The sequence below is a fragment of the Anarhichas minor genome, unplaced genomic scaffold, assembly GCF_050575085.1.
Source record: "Anarhichas minor isolate MPS153535 unplaced genomic scaffold, ASM5057508v1 ptg000010l, whole genome shotgun sequence".
In the NCBI taxonomy this organism is placed as follows: domain Eukaryota; kingdom Metazoa; phylum Chordata; class Actinopteri; order Perciformes; family Anarhichadidae; genus Anarhichas; species Anarhichas minor.
In genome coordinates, this window is record NW_027466456.1 from 4,333,893 (window position 1) to 4,352,973 (window position 19,081).

General features: G+C 42.8%; 1 protein-coding gene across 1 annotated transcript; it reads right to left on the reverse strand.

Annotated features, from left to right (window-relative positions):
* Positions 1 to 1,909: 1,909 nt before the first annotated feature.
* Positions 1,910 to 18,825, reverse strand: atp8b3 (ATPase phospholipid transporting 8B3). Its single transcript, XM_076087410.1, has 27 exons — positions 18,801 to 18,825; positions 18,251 to 18,336; positions 17,989 to 18,102; positions 17,217 to 17,315; positions 16,530 to 16,591; positions 15,476 to 15,548; positions 15,152 to 15,222; positions 14,157 to 14,248; positions 13,861 to 14,019; positions 12,190 to 12,278; positions 11,914 to 12,107; positions 11,586 to 11,794; positions 10,612 to 10,643; positions 9,764 to 9,920; positions 9,377 to 9,565; positions 9,126 to 9,238; positions 8,001 to 8,168; positions 7,718 to 7,829; positions 7,532 to 7,607; positions 7,313 to 7,436; positions 6,361 to 6,547; positions 5,963 to 6,186; positions 5,027 to 5,110; positions 4,689 to 4,913; positions 3,682 to 3,820; positions 3,279 to 3,409; positions 1,910 to 2,149 (listed from the first exon to the last, which is right to left on the reverse strand). The coding sequence occupies exons 1-27, from the start codon at positions 18,823 to 18,825 to the stop codon at positions 1,910 to 1,912; spliced, it is 3,474 nt and encodes a 1,157-aa protein (XP_075943525.1).
* Between the last annotated feature and the right edge of the window lie 256 nt (positions 18,826 to 19,081).

Genomic DNA, 19,081 nt, shown 5'->3' on the forward strand with positions numbered 1-19,081 from the left:
CGGCACGAAATGTCGCCAGCATTTACTGTCAAACAGCGTATGTGCGTGTCATTTCACTGTGGGATCGAATGTCGCCAATGGGACTGGTGTAGACACCCCCAGTCACACTGTGCTCTCCCTCTTCTGTTACCTGTTAATCAATCAGAACCAAGTGTCTTTGTGATGGTAGAAGACAATCAGTTTCAAAACAAGAAAAAAAAGGTAGAGAGAGGGCAGGCCAGTGGAGAGGAGGGGGAGGACGAAAGAACAAAATCAAGGGAAAAGAGGCACTCTGAATTGTGACGAGCTGTAGTGCCCGACTGCCAAACGACTGCCCCATTGCCCCCCGCTCTCCCAAAACACCCATCTTCCCGACCCACTCGGTTACACAACACTCCAAACGGAAACATTTCAAATTCACTTCCTCCTCATCTGCTGTCACTTTTCACCCTCCTGCACCCCTCCCCCCCCCCCCCCCCACACCCCTACTGCCACAATGTAGTGCACTGCAGGAGTAGAGAACAAGAGCTGTGGTGCAAAGAACATACTTCCCATCACCCGCCACGACTTCCTGCTAATCTAACGATGATGTAACCAGCCGCGAGGAATAAAAATGGCTCCGGTTGGTGGCTTTTGCACAGAGAACTATGCAAACACCTGACCCCCCCAATCTTAATCGTTGCTGCTGGGTCAGAGTGTACAACCCTCTACCCCATCCCTCAACATTACGACACTCCCGCTCACACTTTGACCTCCATGACCCCCCCCACACCCCTGAGCCCAGAGGCACCCCAGTCACTCAGGGTACAGTAGAGAGTGGCTGGGGAGAGGAGAGCACTACAGCGCCCCATGTTTCACCACACTGATGTCATACAGCGTTTCATGAATGCCCCAAACTGCCATTGACATCAAAATGGAGTCCATGTTGATGTTTGCAAGCTGATCCTCCCCGCTCATGGCTCCATTGTTCTACAATGTTCGACTGTCTTTGTCCCCAGCGCCAAGGAAGGGCCACAATCAATGCAAAGATGCTTACATTGTACTTACCTAAGTTTACAAAGTCGTCTGGAGACGGTGGCTTATATTGCACTCGGACCGACAGACAGACACACAAACAGACACAGGCACATGCTGGAGAGGGTGAGTCTGCCTTTTGAGAGTGTTTGCTGAAACCAAAGATGAAATCAGAGGTATGACAATCTGGCTACCTAACCTAGGAGACAAGGTTGAGCTCTCTGGGCTGCTCTACGGGTCCTGTGATTTACCGGCCATGTGGACATTCCACCTCTTGCACTTAAAACACACATACATACCCTGGTGTAGTCTCCCCCCCTCCACACATACACACACACCTTCAACCACACAGAAACAAGGGGTAAACCCACTCACTACGTCTGGTCAGAAAGCCTCTTTTCCCTCCTCCCACTGCAGAAGCCGGAGAGCCTGTGGAAGACTTTTAGTTTCACTCTAGTTGAGACTTTTGTGAAGGAAAAAAATCTGAGTAATAACTGTTACAGAAAAATAAAAACTTAGAAGGATAATATGGGTAAAATTGCGTGTTTTGAAATAAATTAACAAATAAAACAATTGTAAAACAAAGATGTGCTGTCGGTTTATTGTGTTTGGTTTGATCTTCAAAGGAAATCCCCCGAGACCCCCGCAGATGGAACTTTGATTTTTACCACAACAGTGTGAAACAGGAAAGATCAGAGATGTTCATGTAGAGGTAAACTGTCGATGTAAAGACAATAAACAAGATGTATAGTACAAACTGTATTTTGTATATTATATCATATACTTTATTGGAAAAAGTAGCAATACAAAAGATGAGTGCAGGCTCTACTAACAATTGCGCACAAAAACATGTTTGCAGTACAAACACATGACGAATCATCTTTTAAATTCGATGTTGCAGCAACAATCTATGTTATCAAATATTTATTCCATGATTATTGTTCTTCATGTGAATCTGGACTTGTGAGTCAGTGGGGTTGTTACTTGCAGTCACCTTCTCATCCACCGTCGGCACGGTGCTGCGGATGCAGGTCCCTGAAGTGATGTAGCGCCCGGCCCCGGCCCCCTGAGAGAGGGCGTAAGAGGAACGGCGAAGAGACGTCCCCCTTCTCAACTTTGACCTCAGCTCCATCAGCTGACAGGACGCGCTGTGGACCTACATCACAGACAGGTGAGAGGGACCATTTGCCATGAGAGCTCATGCTTTTGTTTTTATGGAAATTAAACCACAATGACTCGTTGGATTGGAAACCACTCAGATAAGGTACACAGCTCCGCCCTCTTACAACTCAAAAACAATATGAAATGGCAACTACATTCAGTATCATGTCAGGGTGGTTATGTTATATAAATCATCAGCAGCACATTTTCCTGTCAGAACCCACTAGGATGCTCACAACTGGACAATCGTCACTGAGAAAAATATTACGTAACTGTGAAAGTCTTCTATAGTTTTGGAAAAGGGCTGAGATTGATGTACAGGACCTTACTGCTATGCTTAATCTTCCCACCAATTTCAATGGATATTATGTTTTACATCCAAGTGACTGCTAAATGTTTTCATTTTAAACTATTCATTTTTTTTTCTTACTGTCTTAAGGGGAGACACTAGGTGAATATAACAAGTTTTGATATACATTTTCTAGAATAGAAATCGGAACATTGTATACAACCAGGTTCAAAATCCTTGTTTCATGTTGTTAACATATTTGAGACAAAGGTTTTTATACGGATGTAATATTGGATATCTCTTTCTATCACTCCATGAATCCGAAAATACTGTCAACCTCCATAAAAAGTTCTCCATGCTTTTAGGAGTAAAATGTTGTATAAATCAGGCTATGAATAATATATGTACAAACCCCACAGTAAAAACCTTCAGAATATAGATAGGAATGAAACTAGAGAGTTTGCTGTATGTAAATGCTACTGAAGTGGAGATTTCTGGCTGAAAGTCTGAGAAAAAACACTTTAGGAGAAAACAGCCTGTGATGTGGTAATACAATTTCACTAATAAATATCACCAGGAGACATCCCCAGCTCATTACTTATATTAAGATGATTCTGAAATGTTATGTTTAAATATGCAAATGAGATATTATCTAATGCTAACTTTTAGTGGATTTAGGAGAAAGTAAAATCAACACCTAAATGATAATTTTAGATGTTTTCTTTGAACTAGTCTGAAAGAAGACATCTTTCAAAATCTCAAAAATGATCAGTGCATTAAAAAACAACAACATTGTTTTTGCCTCTAGCGTCTCGCCATCTTGCAAATTACTCACCTTGTGTTTGTCATGCATGGTGAGGATGACATTGAGAGCCAGAGCGGTCAGTGAGGGCAAAACAGCCGTCCATGTAGTGAGCAGAGCTGCGAGCCACACGAGTGGATCGATGAAGGCCTTATCAGACACACCTGATGAAAAGCACACAGAGCAATCAAACCTGTTCACAGGGATGATGACAGATCATCGGATCAACATTAAAAAAAATCATTAAAATTGACATTTTCTTCTTGCGTGTTTTGATTGTATGTTTTTTTTCAACAATTGTTTTGATATTATTTGTCTCCAAGTGAATCAAGTCCAGCAGTTTTCTGCAGTAATGGATGTTAAAATGGCCACAGAGAGGAGCAACATCCCTCAAACGACAGAAAGTAGGCGTGCACTGAGATGAGCAGAAATGTACCGATAAAGAAATAGTCTCTGGGTGAGTTCTTAAACAGCATGGCGCTTTGGGTGATCCTGGTACAGATGAAGAAAAGCACCACAGAGACCAATACAGCAGCTGCATTGAACTTCGTCCAGTATCTGGTCAGCAGCGCAATCTGGAAGACGAACAGAAACACTGTAATCAGAGGAGAATGGCTCATCTGGACAAACAGCCTTCCTCCTCACCCTCTGTTCCCAAAGAGTCCCCAACTGGCCTCCTGATTAGTTTTACTGATCACCACGTTAGCAAGCATCACCAGCATGCTCCTGTATTGACTGTTCAGGTTAATAAATTGTGCTGTAGCCTCTTATCCAATACCTCTTAAATACAGACCAATTTGGCTTAGTTTAAGGACTAAGCAAATGATAATTTTCCATCATTTCACTGTCCAATTTCAAAGAAAAAATGTAATTCCCGCACTCACTTATCACATCTGCATTGATTTATCGTAACCAACCAACTCTTAGTATAGTGCCTCTAAAAGCTATTATGTTTAGACTGTGATAGTAAGCTGCTAAATGTCATATTCACAGCATTAATACAGCAGCAAACAACTATTTGCTATGTGAAGATATAGTGGAGTAATGTCTACCTGAGCAGAGAATGAGGTCGCTATCTCTTTGCGTGTGTGTGTGTGTTGTTATCCAAGCTTCCCTGTGCTTTGTTGACGCTGCACATGCTTTTAGTTCATTTGAGCATGTCCCACTGGCTATCTCACTGCCGACGCTCTGCACTGGTGGTAACAGCTGATAACTCCGTCATGATAATTGGAAGTGTTGCACCCACCCTCCGGTTCCCCCCTCAGGTAAACACTGTACGATCTCTCAGGTAAACACTGTACGATCTCTTAGGTAAACACTGTACGATCTCTCAGCACTTCTGACATTGTTTACATGGTTAGCGCTGTTAGCACGGTTAGCTGCAAGCCACCGAATAAGAGTTTCTGTGGTTCACTTGCATGTATGAGAAAGTGTGATCCTGACCTCAATGTTGGCAGTGAGCGTGGCTGCCAAGGCAACAGTGACTGCCATGGTCTGGTAGTCATAGGCCGTGTCGTAATAGACTCCAAACGGGATGAAGAAGAGTACAAGTGATGTGTAGACGGCATACAGGAGTGACAAAGACAGCATGAGAGGGCTGGAGAGCTCCTCTCTCTGTCCAGCCTTGTACAGCTCCGGCCACTTCAGGCTGCTGTCTGCATTCACGTCCTAAAACACAAAGACGCAGGATGAAGCATTAGGACTTAGAACTTAAATATTTCAAATAATATCAATAAATGAAATATCCTTCGTAAAAACCTCCATCTCTTCAACTGACTCACCTGTTCAAAGAAGGCCACACACATAATTGGGAACGCTGTGTAGAAGACTGTGTAGAGAGCGATGAACCAATTCTCATACAAAGACTGCAGGAGAGAAATATATGATGGAATAACGACAGGATGTTTTCTCCATGTTTAACTTCAGTTCATTAAGCGACTCCAAATGGAGAGGTCAAATTTTTGGAAGTGGGGTTGCATGAGGCACTTATTCATAGTCAGTGTATCACCTACAGTAGATGGTGGTCGTTACGCCCCCAGTTTGGAGAAGCAGGAGAACCAGCCCCGGAGCAAAGCAATGTACTGCAGTAGGCAGCAAAACCTCACCACTTCACCGTACCGCCAGACTGTCCTTTTCGACTGGGAACTGAAGCTCCATCTCTCCAAAGCCACAATAGTACTTTTGACAAAAACAGTCATTTTGCATCGCAGAACACCGGAGTTGCTGGTCTACTGCTGCCTCGATCGGTTGGTTTGTTTGTGTCATTGTGTGACTTTGGTGTTTTAAAAAAGTTTGACTTTGGTGAATCCAAACTCACACAATAACACAAAGAAACTGACCAATCGAGGCAGCGGTAAACCAGCAACTCCTGTGTTCTGTGAAGTAAAATTACTGTTTTGTTTTTTTCTTTAATCTTGTGGCTTTGAAGAGAACATACAAAACGGCTTCAGTTCCCCATCGGAAAGGTAAAGTGGTAAAAGGTTTCTGAATATGGCAACTCAAAATGATAATGATTTTTTTTACCCATCTTTCTTTCAGGTGGGTAAAATACGTTTTGCTGCCGCTGTCCACAGCAATAGATTGCTTTTGCTCACGTGCCTGTTTCTCCAAACTACGAGTGTGTGGACCGCCATCCACTGACTATGGGTAAGTACCTCATACAAACCAGTACAACAAATCCTAACAATCCATTTAACTCTCATCCATGCATGTCTAACCTGAGCACTGAAGCCGTTGAAGAAACCGAACCATATGTGCACGAGAGCAAAGCTACAGGTCTTAAACAAGAAGAAGAGCAAGAAGAAGGAAATGCGCCGGTAGGACCAGCGTCCATGGACCAGTATCAGCCTCTGCAGAAATCTGAACTGGGACAATGCAAAGTCAGCACTCTGCACCGCCTGACCTCCCTCCACTCCTGCTAGTCCCACACCAACATGAGCCGCTGGTGTCGGGGAACAGCAAGAAAAGACAGGGATCGAAAAAGAAAATGTAAAAACATATTAGCAGAAAGCCAAATGTATCCAAATTTAATTAGTAAACTGATGAGTAAGATTTGGCAACAATTAACAGCTACAAAACACACATCTGTGTCATCTTTTCCTTCAACCTGACTTACTCTTGATCATGTTTACGTCATTGGCACCGTCCCCGATGGACATGGTGACAGAGCTGGTGTGTTTTCTGACCAACGTGACGATGTCAGCCTTCTGTCCAGGTGTGACACGACAGCATAGCACCGACTGACACTGTTCTGCCAGGCTCATGAACGAGGCCCCCCATTCTGGTCTCTGGTCAAACTCTGCCTGGAGCACAACAGCATCAAAACAGCTTAGTTTTGGTTATATTATTATTATTTCTCAGAAGTTGGTAGAGACAAAAGCAGCGCTAACATGACTCCAAATTAATGCTAATGTGTCTCCTTCTATAGAATATATTTATCTACTAGGTGTCTACATATGCAACTGTTTGTTTACCAGTTTGCCATATCAATTACAGTCTGTTTTGTTTACAGCTCGTTTCCCCAAGTGGCCAAAAAAATCAAGTGCAGTGGAAACCGCTCATAGTGATCACGGTTACAATGATCAACCGCTTATATTGATCAAAATGCTCGGGACAGAATCATTCCTATACAAATGTTTAAAACATTCGCTTATAGCTGTCAAGTAGTCAGTTTAAAGTGCTCATTTTGGGTCTTTTCATTTTGTTTACTCCCATGAACATTTACCTGACAGGAGAAATAAAGCAAAAGCAAAATAAATTGGTTATAATAATCATCTGCTTATGGAGATCAATTTGACCCAAACAGATGTGATCACTATAAGAGGATTCTAAAAGTATTGCAGGTTTAAGAAAGAACTTTAGATCAAAAAATTCTACTTTGTGACCAATATACACAATTAAAATGTAAACAGCACAAGAGCCTTGAATCTCCACTGTTCTATCCCATTCTCTGACATTAACAACACGGTGTTTCATCATGCAGAGCCATGTGTAAACTATAGCACGACAGCTAATTGGCCATTTGAAAACTATTTGAGTAACCCATTGCCTGTATGTCCAGTGTTTACCAGCTCAGGTCCAGTGAGGACCACGGCGGTCTTTGCTCCAGCCGACTGCTTGTCTACAGCCCACAGCTCTGTATGTCTGGCCTTGATGAAACTGACCCCTGGGTCTGGGGACTGGAGTATCTGTCTGCAGGGGCAAACATACAAAGATCAATGAGCTGGTGTGAGTGTGTGCATGAGTGTGTTTGTGTGTGTGTGTGTTTTTATTTTATCATTGCTAACCTCAGCTCCTGCCATTCCAGTAATCTGGTCTCGGGATCCAGTAGCTTGCAAGAATATCCAATATTCACCGCAGTCTCTGCAAGGATGAAGAAAGAGCGAGCAGGAAAAGATAGAAACCACAGTGAGACATGTCGGCATGAGACAAGTGGCGTCGCTCCCATCTCCTGCTACAGTATGTCACAATACCTTTTTTGTCGCCAGTCAGTACCCATACTTTAAGGCCAGCCTGTTGAAGCAGTGCAATAGTCTCAGGAACGCCCTCTTGAAGCCGATCCTCTATCGCGGTCACCCCTATAAGCTACGAAAAAGGAAAGTTCAAATGAGTTACTTTGTGCTCCACACATATGAAACCTAATTTGGGGAAAAGTTAAGGGCAGAAACAGATAAGCTTGATTTAAAAGACTGTGTGTCAATGATCAGCTTTAGACTGAAAATAAACATTTAAAAATCCCATTGCGGGCGAGCCCACCTGCAGCTCTCGCTCCATCTGATCGTAGAGCTTTTCCAGCAGTGCGTCACGGTCAACGGTCGCCATGGCAGCAGACTGGGCCAGAGTTTTGCTCCACTGCTCCCACGATGCCTCGGGAACAGATCGAACCGCAACACACAGAGTCCTCAGACAGGCCTGGGCAAACAACTGACAGAAGAGAAGTTAACACATTATTATAGGCTGCACATTATTTACCGAGTGATCTTATAGGCAAGATTGAGGAACTGACAAAGGAAACACGAGATAAACACTGCGGCTCGTGCCTCAACTCTCTCAATATAAGATCGCTGCTCCTTTACTACACAAGTCTATCGATCAAGAACTCTTAACCTCTCAAATGCTCAATGCAGTGTGTACACGCGTTGATAATCAGACAGCGATGGAAGATATTGTACGTCGAGCACAGATGATCACGACGAAGAGACTCTATAAATTATTATTATTATTTGACTGATTACTATTAATGGAGAAACACCTTTACTGCACAAAGGTGGTCTTTAAGTACATATGTTTCAGCCATGCTAGCAGCTTGGGACCAGGAATGGCAATGTTGGTACGTCGGTCGGTCCACCAACAACAACTGGATAAATTGCCATGAAATTGTGTTCGTATATTCATTGTCCCCAGAGGATGAACCCTTCAATACTGTAACAGGGGAGTCCATGTTTCAGGATGCCCGAAAAAATTTAAATAGAACAAACAACCAAAACAGACGTCTGAGCAATAGCAACAGTGGGTTGTTTTTTCTTCTTCTAAAATTACACAGTAAAACAGTTAGTTAGGTTTTATCACTGAAAAGAGTACCATACTTTGTCTACTCAGCGGCGGTAACTAGCCCAGTGCATTCTGGTTGTTGTAAGTGTTCTACTTTAGAGCAAAAGGGAAAACCACAAACCTATTTCTCGTTTCCTCTGGTCATGTAGTCTTAATTTCTAAAATATTTGCACCTTTCATAGAAAACTTAGTTTTCTGAAAAGCCTATCTTTCCAGTGGCAAAATGCTTCTTTAATACTGAAATGGAAACCAAAAGATACTAAGAGTGTCATATAAAAAGTAGGCTCAATAACAGCACACGTTAACGGTTCAGTAGAAACTCCAGTTCACCTCCAGGGCACTTTCAATCCTTTCCTGATATGGAGAGTCCTTCTGCAGTCTCTCCAGGATCACAATGTCTGCCCCTTTACAGTACAGCTTTAACCCACCCTCCGGCTCCCGCACTGAAAAAAAAGAAAACACTATGGATACATTTTTCAGAAAAGAAGTGGACAAGGAAGAACTTAGCTTAAGTACAATTATAAAACATAAGAAGAAATTGTAGATATGTTGTTAGTGTATATTCAGAGGGCTACTCTCACCCAGTACAGACATGCGTCTTCTCTTGCTGGTAAAGTCCAGCAGTGCCAACAGCTGATATTGGCGAGTGACACCCAGCTCGGAGACAATGATAAAATCTCTTGTCCTGGAGAGAAAGGCCCAGCCCAGCTCCCTGGCTGCACCAACAAGAGCTTCCTCATCTGGGGATGCAGCCTGGTAAACCGGAGCCTCTGGAGGAATGAAGCCAACATGCAAGGTGGATGTAAACAAGTTGTCTTCCGGAAAAAAAGCATGAATCCCACACACATTTCATCGGGAATAAACCAGCGTTTTCTGAAGTTTGACACTTTTCTCAGATGGAGGATGAGAGCTGACACTACTTTGATCTGAATCACAATCAGAAGTGGATACTCTCACACAAACACAACCTTCTTTCCACTCTGCCATGACGGTGTGACATAGAGACAGCGCTCTGAGGAACTGTCTGCTGAAGGGACACTGCTGTCCTCTGAGCTTCTCCAACAGGTCGGGAGCCGACATGAACAGCCCACCGCAGGAGTACGGATTCCAGCTCAAGTCCATGGGCTGCACACATACAGGGAAAAAAGATGCACCAAATGTTACTGTGCACTGATATTATACAGTGCTGCAACTAGGGAGGAATAAAATCTTGATTCTTATCTTCTACGATTCTGAATCGATTCACAGCTTCCAAAGATCTGTTTTTTGTTTTGTTTTCCTCACTTTATTTCTTTTTATTTTGTTCTTCTGTACATGCATGGACATCTGTGCAAAATCAGGCTTTCATACTGTGTAATGTATTAATTAATTAAAGAACAACATCTGTACAGGATGACTGAAACAGCATTCAGATTTTAGTGTCAGAGATCGTTTCCTGTTCTTTCACTAAACGTTTCACCTTCATGTTGATATTTGAGTCGCCGCCAGATTAAATAACTGTCTTTGTTTTGTTAGAGCTCCTCTCACATAAAACTATTAATTATAATGTGAGGATTGATAAAACCTCCATCTTCTAACATTTTGGTATTTCAGGGGAAATATCAGAGACTATCTACAATTTTCCATTGAGAATTGATTTTGTATCAGGATTCGAGAATCTATTTTGAACATGACATAAAACCAGGCACATAGTGGAGAAAAGATTTACCATGAAGAAAGGTTTGAGAATACCTCTGAATTAGGGTGAAACTTGTGAAGAAGAGGCAAAGAAAGAACAAATTACAGTTAAAAGATGCCGATTTGAGAGTCGTTATACCTCTGTGTCCTCTGCCGTGACTGATGCATCACCTGTGAAAGTCAGTCAAAGAAATTATTATATTTAATAACTTGCAAAAGGTATTTGAAATGGAGTTAAAGTACATGAATAGCATATGCAAACCAAAATAAAATGAAAGGAAAGAAAAAAACATGAACCAGGAAGTGGTTGATGTGATTCTGACACGGTATCAATTACAGTTTGTCTTCAGCGGGCAGAGCCGGTGTTAAATATTTAGTAGACGGACTCTGTTGTGTCAGTTGGATATGAGCATGTTAATGTCTCCCGTTGTCTCTCTCTTGAGGAAGCCGGCTCCTCAGAGGGATCTTTGCTCCACTGTGAGCCAGCGACGAAACTTGGCTCTGTGGTTATTATCAAAATCTGTTACAAAAATATATATGTAATAAAGTAAATAATTATCAAAGTCATGTTACAAATAGGGATGAAAAATAATTATATTTTTGTATGATATAATAGTCAACATGACTGCTTCCTGATGACAATCAAAGTTGCTTAAAGGGATAGTTTGGATTTTTTGAATTGAGCTAATGATCTCCTGCTGGTACTGTCCGTTTCTCCAAACCGGGGGCGTGCCGAATGCCATCTGTAGGTAATACACCGACTGTGGATCGGTACCTCATACAACCTCACTTCAAAAAATCTGAACAGTCCCTTTAAGGTCCTGTGAAGTTGCATTTTGAGAGCATGTTGACTTCATAATTTGATGTGCATCCTGTTAAAAGTGTAAGATAAAATTGAAAAAACAGATTTTGTCAGAGTGAGGTTGTTCAAATGTCTGAGTGGTTGGAAAATAAATTTCGAGCTAGCCGTGCAGCTTGAGATCAGATTAAGGTAATTTGTGCTGGCATTGGGTTGTTGTTTTGTTCTAAGAAGGACAATTAAAATCTAATTAGATGTATAGTAAAATATAGATTTATATATAATAGATGGTTTGGCTTCAGTTGATGTTTTACCATAGACCTCCCCAGCTATGCAGCATTGCCTGAAGAGCAGACGGTTCTGTGTTAGTGTCCCAGTTTTGTCACTCAGCAGGTATCCCACTTGGCCGAGCTCCTCGTTCAGTGAGGTATTCCTGGCTTGGGCCGGTCTGTCTCCCTGCTGCCAATACATCTCCATATCCCAGCCGATAAACAGGCTGTGGACCGAGTGGATCACCTCAAACCTGTGGACACACAGACATGGAGGACACATACACAGTGAGACAGTATACACACAAACACAGGTGTATTTCAGACTTCTTCTCTTCCCTCAAATGAGTGAAGTGCTGTAGGTGGAACTAACGAGATGTAGAGAGAAATGGGCATGGCCGGGCTGAGCAGAATGATGTAGCTCCAGAAGACGAGGAACCCGGTGTAGACGGGATTGCCGTCAACCACCATAGGAGACAGAGCCCCCGTGTGGCTCATGACCCAACTCGCAAACACGCCAGCGCCGATGGCAAGGAGCAGAGCTGTGAGCAGCACGGACAGGACGATCTACAGATCCAGACACACACATAGTTTAGAATAACTCCTCGAGTTGTCGTGCACGTCATCCACCTGCCCTTTACCCACTCACCCCCATCACCACTCTATTGAAAACTCTTTCCGTTCGAGTCCTCTTCACTCTCAGTTTCCCGCAGTTCCTCATGATCTTGGTGTCCGCGCCTGGTATAGAGCAGACAACTATTAGATGCCATCGCTCCGGCGGCCTGCCCGGGCGAGTTGTGAGGCCATCCTGCGGCCAGAAGGTGAAGGTTCAAGCCCTTGTGTCAGTGAGCAACTGCTGACGTGCCCTTGAGCAAAATGCTGCATCCCTACCAGTTTCTGGGGGTGTTTGACCCAGCTGCTGAGAGGTCAGAGAGAATTTCCCTTGCAGGGATTAACGAAGTATCACATTGTGTGTTCAAGTGAATCTTTTATAGACATACTGAGACAACACATTCTCACTTCCAACTCAAGTCATATGCAGACACTTGGTCAGTGGCCCAACACTTACTATGACGTCCTACATACCCCTCTAGAGTCAGCTTTGGACTTTTCAGGGACGGCGTGTCAGTTTCCGCTTATTATAAGCATATAATAAAGTAGGTTTACTTAGTTTTTAGGTTGACTTGCGCAACAAAGCTACTTGGTTAGGTTTAGGAAAAGATCGTTTAAAAATAATTACACTTGTTCCATACATCCGCGGCGCTGCACTGAAGTTACGTGACAACAAAACTATGGTAAAATAACCTCAACATTGACTTGGTTTCACAACAAAACAGTGGTCTCCTGGGTGAAAGTCTTGTGTTTATTTGACCCATCCAACCACCCTTTCCGATTTTCTCGCTCTTTATACTACACCAGTTGCTCTGACCATCTCATAATGATGCGGATGGATTTAGTGTGGAGTGAGTCGAAAGTCGGGTGCCTCTGAAGACGATAAAGGATCTGCAGTGTGTAAAAAGTACGTGAAAGGCATCCGTATCAGACGCCGAGGGCCACTGACCAAGCATCGGTATTTGACGAGTTAGGAGTGAGAACTCAATTTGCCATATCTTCAAACTGTTCAAGGGCAGAAACTGACTCCGACTTCATCTTACTGCAACAACATCAACCTTGATCGTGCATAATCTAAAGTAGGCCGTGTCAACCGTGTGTGAGGGGGGGTTAAGAGTTATAATCAGGCTGAACCGGGGTCACACCAATAAACAGTCTCTGATGAATGGTATAAAACCCATCTCTGGAAGAATTTGATCTATTGATCTGCTTTACCAGAACGGAAAAGGGTCATAGCAGTGAGATCCATGACACCTCCGCCTGGTCCAGTAATCTCCGATCAATGATCACTTAAAAAGACAGGAGCCTGTAATCTGCCAGACGTTAACAGACCCACATTTAAGACACAGCTGCAAGAGTTAAGTACTGTCCATAATTAGCAGTATAATATATTGCACATAATAAAATTTGTCATTGAAACAAGCGGAGGCCACAGTAGAAGGTGAAATGAGGATAGTTGGCATGGACACAAAAACATTTTTATCTCGGTTATCATTCACCTCTAATGGGCATTGTGCAAAATACAAGAGCTTCTCTTCACCTTGTTTGCCTCAGTGTCATATTTAGACTCAACAGACCAGTTTGACGGTAGCTAGCACCCATTTTCTGAACAAAAGCTGTGTCGTCTATCCGCTCACTAACATCTCTCAGGCATAGAAATGCCACAGAAATCCACTTCTCAGCGGTGAATAAATCCTGCTACATGTACCAGTGTATATGGCCAAGCCGTAGGCAAACTCGGTGTTGCGTAGGACTGTTCCCCTCAGGAGGACGTGCTCATTTTCCAGCAGAAAACACTCTCCTCGCCAGTGCAGCTGGCCTCTGAAGGTGTACAGGCGATTGTTGGGCTCCTCGCAAAGCACCACACCTGTAAAGTGAGCAGTTACATTTGCTCTTACTTCGGCCAAGTAATGCAGTTCTGTAAAACGGGTTTACTTGTTTGCTTTTGCACCAATTTAAAACACACCTGAATTTGCATTCTTAATAAGAAAAACATTTATTCACCATCAAAGGCAGCAAGCGTCTCCTCTGAGGGGTGTGAGGTCAGCTCATCGTGTGTGGCACTGAGCGCCTGCCGGAACTTGAGATTAGTCTCTCTGTTGGAAGAAAAGAAATTTTTTTTTTTAGACATCTCTATTGTCCACTCGTGTGGGAACTTGTCTCCGGCTTCACAGACATACGTACGTTTAAACGCTTCCTTTGCGATTTATGAAAAAAAAAAAAAATTATTGTTTTGTAAGATGACAGAGGATGGAATAAATTATCTATTGAAGTTGTTAATCAAATTCATTAAACAAAGGATGTAAAGGGTCCTGAACTAGTTAAGTTATATTTGCCAATAATATCATTATTAGGCAGGTACTGATACCAGTATCTTGGGGGAGGGGAAAGTGACTGGACTGGCCTAAGAAAAAGTGACTTGGGGCTTACTCGAGACTTGGACCAAATTACTTGAGTAACTGCTGTTGAGTAACTGCTGTACGTCTGCTGTTTAGAAGTCTAGAAGAAATTAATTTAATTATATAGACTCATTAAAAAGGTATTTACTTTGCAATAAACCACAAGGCACGTATACCTCTCAAACTGGTTCTAACTGGTAACAAAGAGTCTCATGTTGTGCAAACAGATACCACTCTTTCACTGATCCCACGCTGTTTCTCAGACTCGTATGTATCGTAGACACTTCTTTAAGCCACCAAGAAGCCTCTGAAGTGCTGTCCCAGAGTGTATACATTTTAGACCTTTAGAAGTGACCAAGTTCCTGTTGTCCCCATGGCATCAAGAGCCTGATGATCTTGGGCATCGAAAATCAATATAAAGTATAGAAATTATATATTTTTACACTATACTTTTTTAAAATACTTTAAAACTTAATTGTTTTTACTCGTTTTAATATACTGCTACTATTACTAGTACAATCACCATGAAGTGCATACATGATATATGATGAATTAAATGCTGAATTTGAGGTAGATTGAGAGAACAGATTATTTTCCTACCCGTCGATGTCAGCTGTCTCCACGTAACACAGACTGTGAGGTTCTGAACTACACAGGAGGAGAAGGTCAGCCTGGGAGGAAATAGAGAAAACAGTCAAATAAAATAAAAGAGGGCTACGTAGAAAGTTACTGGACACACAAATAGAGCTACGGAACATTTAGCAGCTGCAGGCTGCTACGCGGATTCATGTGCTTTTCAGGTTATACGAGTAGTTTAACAAGCAATTCATGCAGTCGTATCTTATTCAAGCAACAACTATTCCTCAGACACTTTGTTTTCTATATTGCTGTTCATTTCTGTGTTTTATAAATTGAAAATCTCACAGGGATGACTTGGTCTTTGTGGATCCGCAGCACATCTGCCACATGCAGATCCCTCCACTGTCCTTTGTTTAAACTGAGACAATGGAAAGACGAGGGGCGAGCAAATGGAAAAGAAATGATCAACGGCTTTCATATGATGACATTTTATCAAATTTGCTGGTCACAGATCTCTTAAATATGCAATGCTACATTATACCATACCATACATATAAATATATATATATATATAAACACAACAACTTGGTTTTCATAGAGCAGAAGTAATGTAAAGAAAATCCAAACCGAAAAACGATTTACTTTAAATACAGAAACTAACCCGACATGCCAACTATAACAACAACTAATATAATGTTTTCTCATCAAAAACAAGAGCAGAGCTGGCTTATATATTAAAACATTACAAGTTCAGCAATCCCTTTGTTAGGGATGCACAATATTGGATTTTCTTTGATATTCACACATTTTAAACAAAACTGAAAAATGCATCCCACTTTAACAGGCTTGGATGATGCGGTCACTGAGACAATCGTGAGAACAGGCACAACTGGGGCAAATTTGACCTATTTCACAAGTTGCAAAACAATGTACCTCCATATCGCAGACATATTTGTTTTTACACCTGCTTCGTTTGACGTGCCGATATCATTGTGTATTCTTAATATATGTGACTACACTAGTACTTTACAGCAAAACATGTCAATGCCTTTAACTGAAATGATAACTGCTAGTGCTAAAAAGCAGTGGTCTTTATTGCAGTTCTCATGCAGTTACTGCACTTGAGGTCTAGTGAACAAATGATCTTTTTACATCGTCTCTTAGTTCACACGGTGAAGCTTATCATCAGGAGTGTAACAGTCTCAGAAAAGGAGAAGATGTCATCAAGAGGTTGGTCAAAGTTCGTGTCTTCTAATAGGTGTGGAAAATGTTTTTGCCCTGCTCTGATGCACAAAGGGACCATTTAGGGATTCACTCATTCGCACTTCATTAGAGCTTCATTACAGGGCCGTTTCAAACTGGAAGTCCTGAGAGAATAACAAACCGTCTTTGTCCTCACCTCTGGGAGACGAGTACGTCACAGGGTCGGGAGTTAACCTCAGCGTCACTGCGTCTCCTCGCCTGAACCACAGATGGAGAGAGAGACAAAAAGAGAATGAGAGAAGAGACGGAGATAAGACTGAGGAGCGTGAAGGATGGAGGAAAAGAGTGATGGACGGGGGAGCGTGCGAGAGGGAGTGAGGGTGGCCGTGAAAGGTTGAACAGGAGAAAGGAGAACCGCCATTACGGGGCTCTACAGTGACACCAGCTGGGAGATTTACACCCTCCACTAAATGATTAGTCAATAGAGAGGGGTCAAGCAAGCGGTTCACCCAGAGCTGTTAACGACCGTAACTCAGTGATGCACTTAACCAGAGAATTCTCCATGCAAAACATCACGCCTGCATTTAAAAGGAAAAGCTTTAATGATAGGAGAGAAAATGAATGCTACTGGGATGACTGGTTTTGTCAATGAGGAGAGGACAAGGAGTCAATGCGGACAATGAAGGAGGGAGAAGAGTGCACACATTCTTAAGTGCCAGGTGCATAAATGCATGCGCGAGGCCGGTCGTATATTCGTGTTTAAGATCATGCATTTGTGTGTGAACGGGTGGATTCATCGCTGAGGGGATGTTTCCCCTCCCAGACTCCACCAGGGTGAGAGAGGGAGGGGAGGGGGGCACTACGGAGTGACTGGCGGCCTCACCATGTCGTTGGCAAGGTCTTTTGTCCCTCTCACAGAGAGTACGATGGTCAGCGGGATGATGGTGATGTACCAGGGAATGGCTGAGATGACAGGGACACACTGGAAACCACACGCAAGCACGAATATACACACACACATACACACATGGAAACAAAGTCACACATACTGTATAAACTATAAAAATATAAAACACCCACGGATGATATTTCGTGTGCTCAGCTGCACTTCCGATGCTTTTTCATTTCCTGAACCACCAGTGCTGGAAAATCACACGTCTGCTTTGTTTAAATTTGTTTATCAGTACCTTGATTTTACGATTGCTGACGTTCTTCAATTTATTTACTTTTTTTGGTTATGTGCCGGAGTATTTGCACACGGCAACAACACCATTCCTTATATAGTGTTTAGGGGGCGTTGCATATGCTAATAAACAACAGGCCACATGCCTCCAATTGGTGATCAAGTGGGATTCATCGTTCAGCACATCTGGATACAAGCCAAAGAACATTTGGTGCATCTGGAGTTTACTTATTTTTTCTCTCAACAGAAAATTAAGAGAAAATATAAAGGTGATGTTGCAGCATGAGGCCCGTCACAAATCGCTCATGACCCACCATGATGTTAGGTACATTTAATCTTAAAGACCTGCGTACGTAGATCACAGTGTAAGGAACATACCAGCATCATTTCCATGACTTCAGACTGTCTGCGCATAAAAAAAAGATTGTCTAGAGTCAAAGCATGAGAGACAGCAGCAGAGACTTCATCTGACCTGCAACACCATCATGAGGAGGAAGTAGAGATTGGCCACTCGCTGAAACTGTTCAAACAGTGTCAGGGGCAGGAAAGTCAGGGGGGAGTACTTGTAGCTGCGGATCACATTGTCCTGGCAACCGACACGAACACCAACCGAGAGAGAAGCACAAGGGAAACACACAGTGTTAGCACATTAACCTGTTCCTCTGTGCATCAGCATGCCAACAGGTGTTAGGTTACCCTGCAGAGGGAAAGAGGCGCATGTGTGAGTGACTCACCGCGTATCTCCCCCAGCGAAAGCACAGGGAGGATTTCTTCTGCTTGTGGTAGTGACGGCTGTTCGCCCTCACCTCCCATGTAAGGCCTGTCAGACACATGGAAGGCCGACTATTAGCTCTCAGAACCCACTCACAAACAATAATTTCATGTATCATTTTACATCTGCAGACAACAGATGGGACAGAAGTGTGTATGCGCGCTTCTGTGAATGTGTATTAATATGCAAGTGTATGTGGTGGGCTAATGTGGATCTCAAAGGGAGTCTTGCGTTGCCTCAAGAAGGCAAAAACGACTAATAGCATCTGTTGAAGAAAAGTGATCCCCAATAGGAGAATAGTTCAATCTACATTAAAGATCGCATACCGGCTGCCGCCTATATATGACACTGACAGTTTGTGTAAATGGATATGAAAGTTGCAGTACGTTTCATTTCAAATCAAAGACGCTGAACTACGCTCGCCTCTGAATGCGTGTCAGTAAACACGGTGAGAAAAAAAGACAGAGCATCAGGTGGAGGAGAAAGGAAAATGGAGATCAAAAGAGACGTACCTGATTCAAGGCTTTCCTTGGCCATGATGCAGAGGAGACGTTTGTAGACGTGGGTTTTGCTACACGAAGGCGACAACAGAGTGAAATGGCTGCTCGTGTGCCTCTCTAAGACACCGTCTTGTTACTCATTTACACTCATTTACCATGAAGCCACAGCCAAACAGACAAAAGGCATAAATCACTGATGTGGATCTAAACCTCTACAAACTGTACCCATCTTCGATTAACCTCTTGACTGAATAAACAGAATGTTACTGAGGTGAGGCTTGTTTTGTTCCCCC